This window comes from Coregonus lavaretus (genome assembly GCF_964263955.1).
Source record: "Coregonus lavaretus genome assembly, chromosome: 3".
Taxonomy (NCBI): Eukaryota; Metazoa; Chordata; class Actinopteri; order Salmoniformes; family Salmonidae; genus Coregonus; species Coregonus lavaretus.
The window spans coordinates 73,241,104-73,250,703 of record NC_139990.1 but is presented as its reverse complement, the minus strand read 5'-3'; the positions used below and the strand labels follow the sequence as shown (position 1 = coordinate 73,250,703).

Here is a 9,600-nt window from a genome sequence, read left to right as displayed (position 1 = left end):
TTCTCTTTCAAGTTTATTTATTTAAGAAACCCCACAAATTATTTTCAAAAGCAAAAATAAAACTTAAGACAGTCATTTTAATTTGATTTAAACAATCTGAACAGGCAACCTTCCCAGTGGAGAAATACATTTGGATGGAACATGGTCATGCTCAAACTGCCCAAATAAAATGTTAATGGTGACATGTAATACAACTATCATACAGACAAGGAGTTTGATTCAATCTGAAGCGCTACAACGTGATAGAAATTTAAAGGAAAATTACCTTTAAAATTAAATCGGGCTACAGCGCAGATCTTCAGCACTACGGATTGAATCGAGCCCAAGGTTATAGAGAGCGATAAAATAGGGCTGAAAAACATTTTCCGATCCAGGTGCATGTATTCCCCTGAGAACATAATACCAATCAAATGTGCACCTTTCAGCAGTCAGGGGATGTCAGATCTATAACTTATTGATGTTAATAAGAGACTGCAAGAAAATATAATAGAAATAGATCCTCCCCAAAACACAGGTTAGTATTCTGCAAAGGATATTCAATTCAAGGATTTTCCAGCATGTTGACGAGACATAGAAAATAAACATGACAATCAAATATGGCATTGACATATCAAAGATGATGTTCGGCAGGCTGGCAGAGGATGTGCTAGCTGTTGTGATTGGCTCTTGGCTGATTGGCATTTGCACCATCTAGCCTGTGCGATTGTCATGTTTTCCATCTGGCCAGAGGAGCAGTGCATGGACAGCATTGTTGGACACAGGCTGAACGAAAGAACACACACACACACACACACACCCACACACACACACAATTCCAGGGCAGTTATGAGAACACAGAAGTACATCATGGGGAGGGGGTCTGAGGAATGATTAGGTGTCCAGGGGAGTGTAATGTCATGTGGCTCCAGCTGTGAAGAGGACTGAGGACCAGGACATATTGAACGCCACATACTGAATAGTTTGTGATTTGGATTAAAACGGCCATGGGGATCTCAATCGTTGATCAGTGCCAGGATCATGCTGTGGAGGAGAAAGAAAGCGTGTGACAAGTGAAGAAACTACTTTAGAACCAAACTTAATCTCAGGCTAAACATCAAAGTTATCCTGTACTAAGCAATAAATAAAGGAGCAGTAAGATTAGCTATGTTAGTACTGTAGCATATGACAGCGGCTAGCATATGAAAACTAGCATATCAAATCCCAGACAGCAAGAGACAGTCTCTTACCTGTACAGGTAGATGAAGAAGCAGAGCAGGTGGAAGCCGAGTTTGATCATGGACTCTTTCATGTGAGACTTTAGTTGTCCTCGGTTGTGGATCTCAGTGGGGTCAAACACCCCCATGTTTCCCATGGGCACCTTCAAAACCCTGTCAGATAAACAATAGAGTAGAGGAAAACCAACAACACTCAAGACAAAATAGCACATATACAGCACAAGAACAACCATAGCATTGTAGTAAACAGCTTGGAGGTGGGCTATATCGCTAAGAGCTGGGGAGTTTGTAAGGGGCTTACATGGGCTAGGGTTGTTATAGTATTACTTGTGGGTGCTGGACTTCCTGCTGAACAGGGGGCAGTGTGTCAAGTTCAACAACACAACATCCCTTCCTCTGTGTACATCTACCGGTTCCCCAAAAGGAACTGTCATCTCTCCAGTGCTGTTCTTCATATACACCAATGACCTTAAAGGCTCCGACAGGAACTGCTTGGCAGTGAAATATGAAGATGACGCCGCCAGGCACCCTCAGATGACACACTGCATTTCCAAACAGAAGTAAACAGGGTTCATGACTGGTGCAATAACAACTACCTCAAACTCAACAAAACAAAAATAACTGCTCACTGATTTCTGGAGGAAGGCAGACTCAGTGAGACACCTAGTCCTGGGTGGTGAAGAGATAGAGTTTTAGGTATCTGGGAACCATCATGGACAGCAAACCCTCTTTTAATGCCAACACTCAAACCATCAATAAAGAATACCAACCACGACTGTACCTCTTGCACAGACTGAGACAACTGAATGTCAACACCTAGATACTCTCCAACTACTACACCAGCCATATAGAGAGTGAGCTGACTTTCTGTTTCCTGGCCTGGTATGGTGGGCATTCAGTGGCTAATATGGGTATCCTCAGGCGGACTGTGAACCTGGGGTCCAAGCTCTGCGCGCTGCAATGCAGGGGGCTTCAGAGCCACTATGATAAACAGGCAAGGGACAAGGCCAAGCGCATCATAGAGGACCCCACACACAATCTTGGCCAACGTTTTGAACTGCTGGGGGATCCCACTGTTCAGTAAGCATAGGAGCAAGGCAAGTTTCATTCCAACAGCCTGCTGAACAGTGGGACATAGGACAGATGCATGCCCAATACACGGTCGGACAGTAGAATATGTGAAAATGTAAATGTACTGCATGTAATATATTGTGTTTGTATGCCGACGTCATGAAATGAAAAATAAAGTATATTGTATCGTAAGGCTTACACACAGCCACTGATGACACCTCTGAGTGGACCCCCTCACTCCTCAAAAGTGTCTTTACTGTTCACATAAGAAAATACGTTGCCGTTGATCATTAACATTCAGTCGTCATCTCAAACATTGCCGGGATAGGATAGGTACAGCGTACTTACCTGTACATGTTCCAGGCAGCCACAGGCAGGTTGAGTAGGAAGATAAACCAGTGCAGGGAGACAAGCATCAGCACTGCTGCCAGGACCTGGCCTACCAGCTCTGGTACAACCCACTGCAGATACACATTATGAAAAAGTATATGAGCACAAGCATCCAGGACACAAGAAATAAAAAAGACAACTGGAGATAACGGGCCACAGATATGACGTGTAAGTCAGGAAGCTGAAAGTGACTAACTACATATAGGGTAAATCCATTTGAATTCAAATCCATTTTGACTGCACCCCTTTTGATTTGAACGGAACCTTCCATACATGGGCCTATTTAGCCATTGTAGAAAGTGACATTCACGACATGAAGGTGCTCAAAGTTTGCATACCCCACCATACCATACCACCCCACCATGTTGTCATCACTGGAAAAGATAAACGGTTGAGATGTATACAATTTAAAAGCTTCCAAACAGGGTTGTCAAATTGTTTGATAATTTCTGGATTTATTTTTATAATGTCATTTTTTTACCTTTAATGTTAATTCTCTAAAAAAGCTATTTGCATATGTTGTAGCTTAGAGCCTATTTTACATAGTCTAAGATTTTAGTGTTGTGTCATCGGTTAAGACACAACATGCTCTTGAATACAGGGTGGGTGTCATGTTTTGGCTGATAAATGTACTAAAATGGGAATAAAATTGAAATGTCACATTTCAAATGGTACCACAAAGATGGTTGGAGGTGCACACATCAGAGGACGTTGACTTGAATATCTGTTGTTTTAAATTATACTGTCAATCCTCCATAGGAAACCTATTGAAATCATAGTAATATAGACAATAGAATATACATGTCTATTTAAGTTGACAGTCGACGGTGGGCGGTCATCTTTGTGGTAGCAATTAGAAGTTAAAATGTCAATTCAATTTAAATGTCAATAGTGTACCAGCTAAATTGCAGTGGTCTGAAGGGATAGTTCCATTCTATGACTTCTATTTCTATGATTGAAATGACACCCACTCTGTTTTCAAGAGTAAATGTATCTCAACCGATGGCGGGCACAACACAAAGACCTCAGATGATGCGAAATAGGATCTAAGCTACGACATATGAGAATATGAAAAAATTTGGAGTTCACACGTTTTTTGATAATTGACGTTAAAGGTTTTAAAATGTCAATTTGTATTCCAAAAATATTTTTCCAAGAAATAATAAAATAGTTTGACATCACTGTTTGTAAGCTTTTAAATTATATCAAACTCAACTATTTTTTCCAGTGAAGAAGACATGGATGTCTCATGGTATGGTGGGGTATGCAAAATTGGTCAAATCTGAGCACCTTTATCTCCTGAACCTTTTGGCAATGAGGTCCAAAAAGTCACTTTCTGACCACTTTTTCCATGGGCAAACATATATGGAAAGTTTTGTTTAAATCAAAAGGGATCCTGCCAAAAAGTGATTTGAACTCAAACGGATTTAGGGATGGATCGACATTTACAGAATGGTTACCTGGAGGAAAATGGGGGAGGGTCATGCTTTTTCAATTTCAGTCAAGGGGAGGGTTTAGTATTTTTTTAAATCTAGTACAGTGGAGGGTCATGTAATTTGTAATTGATGAAATGTCAATATTTATCTGTGTTTTAGAAGTAGTTGCTTATTAGGCTATGTATCAATGTGTGCCCGATGCCGCCCCTTATCTGTGATTCTCCACTGGGCACACAATATCAAGTGGGCCTATAGGCTATTTAGTGTGGTCTCAATCAAAATGATCCATAGCCTATAGGCTACGAAGTGCATGCTCGGAGAAGCACAGAGCAAAGTTATATTTCTAAGGTAGCTGCTGGGATGGTGTAAATGAATCTAGGCTGCATTACACACTGCTATGGACATTCCAACCCTGAGCCCCAGTCTGCTCTGCTCTTGCTGATCAAAAATGTTTTATTTTGTGCTGTCTAACCAATGGCTGTGCTGTGTAGCCCTACGGTGGCAGTTCAGGAGAGTCAAAGGCTTCTTCCGAATGTTTTTTTTATTATTAGGCCTAGTCCAAAGAAAATGCACTATCTTGCGCGTGGACTAGCCTATAGCCTATGTTCTGTTCAGTTTGAGAAGGAGAGCGCGAAGATGAAATACCAGAGGTCAACTTTGATAGCTTGCTACTATTACTATAATTGATTTTATTAAAAACAATATGTTTCTTGCCCATTATGTATTTATCAGAGTTATTGACCTCACAATAAGCCAGATTTGAGTAACATACATTGTGGTGCTGAAAATTGCAGTGGCACAATCAATCAGAAAAGGACAGCTCATGGTGCTGAAAGTAGGCAAATTCATTTCAACCTTAATTTTAATTACACTTTACTAACAAGAAGAGGGCTTTGTGGAGCCTATTTCTTCCTATTTAAAAGAAAAAAAAGATAGGCCTTCCTGTTTGACAGATGAAATTAGGCTATAGGCTGCTATATCCATAGATTCGTCAGTCAATTCCTCCACCCACCATGCACTCATTAAATAGCCTACCTCTGTGTCAGTGAAGGGCTGTTAAGTTAAAACCAAGATTTGAATTGAGGCGGTATGAGGGGGTATGCCGTATGCCTACCTTTTATTAAAGAAAATGGTAAAAAGCGTAAGATATTGAAGAGAATAAAACGGATCCAATTATATAAAGTGATCTACAACATCGATTTGGTCCATGATGCTTTATGTAAGCTGTAAAATACCTGGGAAAGGTGCGACTCCGATGCATATGGGGATATCATTGTTTCATTTATTTAACATTCAGAGGCTGAGCTACAACCTTCTATAGCCTAGGAGACAACATTTACTTTGCTTGGGAAGTAATCTAATTCAGATTCCTAATGATGTCTCAGATTTAATTATTTGCAAACAGGGACAGTTTTGTTGCAAACAAGACACATTAGAGAAATATGATAAGATGAACACATAGGCCTATCTCTCTGTCCATTCTTAGCCTGTAATTTTGGTAATTTGTGTGGTATTGGGGGCGGCAGGTAGCTTAGTGGTTAAGAGCGTTGTGCCAGTAACCGAAAGATCGCTGGTTCTAATCCCCGAGCCGACTAGGTGAAAAATCTGTCGATGTGCCCTTGAGCAAGGCACTTAACCCTAATTGCTCCTGTAAGTCGCTCTGGATAAGAGCGTCTGCTAAATGACTAAAATGTAAATGTAAATGTATTTAAAAAGTTTCTGCTACTATGTAAAATGACGTAGAATTGCATGAAATGTTTATAAATGGCTATTTTTTCCTCAGACCTGCAAACATGATGATAGATTCATGCAATGCATTTACTATAAAGGAGATATTTCCACCCCTACTCTTGTGTTGTCCACGGTGGTCTGAGAACCCACAACCTTCTGGCCCACAGCCCTGTGCGCTATGAAAATTCCTGCGTTGCCATGTATGCTTACAGGACGAAGAACAGTTTCTATAACTCCATATCTAAGGCTCTGTTTTGTCCAAGAAGTGAGGGTAAACGGTAGGCATGTTCTCAGCTATCCACTTTATGTTTTAATTATTATTTTGGGTATAGGGGAGTTTTTTTTTTTTTTTTTTTCATTCAGGGAGGGTTTAGGTAAAATATATTTTGCTGAAGGGAGGGCCATCCATTTTCATTTCAGAGGTCTGATTTTCTCCATGTAACCCTTATTATAAATAATGTTCACTCCCTTAACTACAGGATCAGTGTCCCTATACCGGGATGGTTGCTGCTCAATATGCGATTTGTGACTAGAATGGCTTTGTAAACAACAGCCAAATTTATGGGACATAGACATGTCTTATATGGGCAGAAAGCTTAAATTCTTGTTAATCTAAATGCAGTGTCCAATTTACAGTAGCTATTACAGCTAAAAAAAATTACCATGCTATTGTTTGAGGATAGTGCACATTCAGTAATATATTGATAAGTCACCTTGTCCGAGAGAGATTTACATGGTTATCAAAACATCACGCCAGGGTAAACCTACACAAAACACAGCCCTTATTTTAAGTGTTTCTAAAATCCCCTATGGGAAAAATGAATGGTGGAAAATGATTGGAACCACTTCCCTGATTGACCGTTAGGTATTATGACACCTCCACTGTGGGGCTCTATGGCATTGCACATCCCTTTTTGCAGTGGGAAATGTCCTGACCCTACTCAAATGCTCTATCTAAACGTAAATACGCCTCGCTTGCGATAGGGTTTTGGTAACGTTTGGAACTTAATAAAGATGGTCCGCCATTTCCTGGTTGCTAAAATTCTAATTTAGCTTAATTTCAGTTTCTGACAAAACAAGCAAGTATAGTGTAGATAATCATTGTACCATCTAAACCGCTGTGAAATCTTTTCCATAACCAAAAATTTTGTATTTTCAGCTGTTTGAATGAAGATGGTGTACAAAACCTAAAAGATGCTAAAACTAAACGTGAAGGGAAGCATAGAAGTGCGTACATTGAACAGATCGACCTCTTCTTAGACTTGATTTCAATGAGAATGACAGATCTATAACACACATTTCTATGTGAATTTAGCCCAGTGTCCCAAAAAGTTACATATTGCAGCTTTAACTTTAATATCAGCGATGAAAATACACAAAAGATACACTTACTGTACACAGTTTAGCAAAAATACACGCAGCTGAGAAAAAAGAAAAAAAAAACGCTTCCAGAGGGAATGTAATGTTCCAATGGAGGGAGTTCGATTTAGCTAGCCCGGTTGACCCGGTAGGAGGAGTTTACCTGGGTAAAAAATGATTGCATTCGTTTTGACCACAGGCTGCCTCCCAGATTTGTGGAGTGGGTAACAAGGTGGGTTATCTCGCTTTATTAGCTGGGTGCTCTGCCATATACAGCAATTACTTAAAACTAAATCCCAAGCTCAAGAACATTGGGAAACGGCGGCACTCCAAATGTGGCCCGGTGATGCTCGATTTGCAAGTGTATATTTTGGTATTTGAAATATTATTTATTGCTGATGTTAAAGTTAAATCCCAAAGGTTTCCAAAACCATATCGCTAACGAGATGTAATAATGTTTTTAACCGTTAAAGCAGTGTCGGGATTATAGTTTACAGTGAGCCTGCTGTGGTCCACACCTTTAACCGAGAGCCCTAAGGGGAGGCTATGCTCCATTGGTTCTCGAGAGCTAGCTAGCATAGCTAGCTGCGCGTACATGCAACATTTTTTATTTGAAATTACAACTGTGCTTACTCTGTTTAACTTCGAACAGCAGGCTCGTGCATTGATGTAGTCACATTCTAGGTCGGAGAGGGTAATTATCTATTCATGAAGTTAAGGTATGTAAACTGTCTGGGCAGAGATGTATCAGGCTAGCTATACAGTAACAGTTTATCTATATTCTTAATGTCAACTAACTCAAGCCATTGAATACTTAGGAATGCGTGAGTAACTAGGACTGACAGTCTAAATTTTAACCACTGAACTTTTGCTAGAAAAAAACAAGCAGCAGACACTGCATCTAAAATATGTCAACGCTACTGTTGACAGCCAGAAGATCGACATTTTACAGTGCAAAGGACGAATAGGGCGTTTGCTAACTGGCCCTTTCTGGCAAGACAGAGCAGCACGGATTGGTTTGATCATGGTTAAATCACGGCCAACGTTAACTAGCACTTGTCTGGGCACAGAGAGGTACCCACAAAGCACGAGCGCTAGAACGTATTGATTGTAACAAAGAATACTAATAGAGATCCAATACACAACGTATTAAGTCATGTTCAAGAAAAGGATACGAAGTACACCGCCAGAAAAATCAAAGCACAGCAGTCAACCAGCGATAGAATGAACACAGCCGCCTCCATCTTTCGTCTTCCGCATTCACTGCTATTTCCGGTTATTTTGAAAATTAGTGCAAAGGGTCAGCTTTTACCTATACTGCCACCTCTCGTACTGTAGTCGATAATACAAACTACTGCCCATGAGACAGACCTACAGTATCTTACAAATAAAATAGGCTACAGTACAAAGCATAGCCTGCAGTGAACTACATGTAGTTCAACTAGTAATTTAACTACATTTTGTGGTAGCTTGGTGGTAGTTGAATAAATTAAAATATTGGTAGTGTTTTAAGTAGTGAATTACTTTGTTTTGCCATGTAGCAGTGTAGCTAACTACTGGAACTACCCAGTAGGCAAGTCCTGGTTGAAAAGACATCAGTATATTGTCTTAATCTGGTCGTAAACTGGTTAAAAAATCATATTTTTACTGACCACCATACGACCAGTTGGTGGTCATAATTGTGACCAATATATTATGTTCTATATGATGTAGCCTACTGGTCATAGTTAAGATCTCACCATAACCCGGTAATGACCACCTGACTACAGCTTATTACCTACACTCTTAGAAAAAAGGGTTCCAAAAGGGTTCTTCAGCTGTCCCCATAGGATAACCCTTTGTGGTTCCACATATAACCCTTTTGGGTACCATGTAGAACCCTCTGTGGAAAAGGTCCTACATAGTACCCAAAAGGGTTCTACCTGGAACCAAAAAAGGGTTATTCAAAGGGTCCAATGGGGACAACCGAATAACCCTTTTAGGTTCTATATGGCACCTTTTTTCTAAGAGTGTACTGTAAATGTATTGCTGAGGATAAAGTTGGATAGTGAAAACATTGTTCATTACATTTCTATTTGTTTCCATAGTCACCAATTAAAGTTAATCTGCAACATATTCTTACATTTTAAACAGATCAAGCAATGGCAAAAACAAATCTACATCACAATTTTCACACATCTGCATACTGTAATTGTTTCTAAATTAATCCACAGACATTACATGCATAGAAAACACTGGAACACAGAGTATATAAAGGCCCATTGTCTTATTTGATTAATAAGAGTGGTAGAGCCTCATCAAGGACCTCTGAGCACAGAAGGAGATCTGGAGCGTAGTGGCTCTCTTGAAGAGTTGTATGATAGGTCAGATCTGCAGTGTATCAATTTTAGATTTTAAAA

General features: G+C 39.9%; 1 protein-coding gene across 2 annotated transcripts; it reads right to left on the bottom strand.

The window, feature by feature from the left end:
• On the bottom strand, positions 1 to 8,475 carry LOC311119775 (protein cornichon homolog 4). 2 transcript variants are annotated; one of them, XM_084157783.1, is made up of 5 exons: positions 8,377 to 8,475; positions 7,835 to 7,903; positions 2,634 to 2,746; positions 1,227 to 1,367; positions 1 to 1,020 (listed from the first exon to the last, which is right to left on the bottom strand). In XM_084157783.1, the coding sequence occupies exons 1-5, from the start codon at positions 8,443 to 8,445 to the stop codon at positions 993 to 995; spliced, it is 420 nt and encodes a 139-aa protein (XP_084013909.1). In that variant the 5' UTR covers positions 8,446 to 8,475; the 3' UTR covers positions 1 to 992. The 2 variants fall into 2 exon arrangements, with proteins under 2 accessions (XP_084013909.1, XP_084013910.1); XM_084157784.1 differs by lacking the exon at positions 8,377 to 8,475 and having other exon boundaries at positions 7,235 to 7,903.
• Positions 8,476 to 9,600: the final 1,125 nt, after the last annotated feature.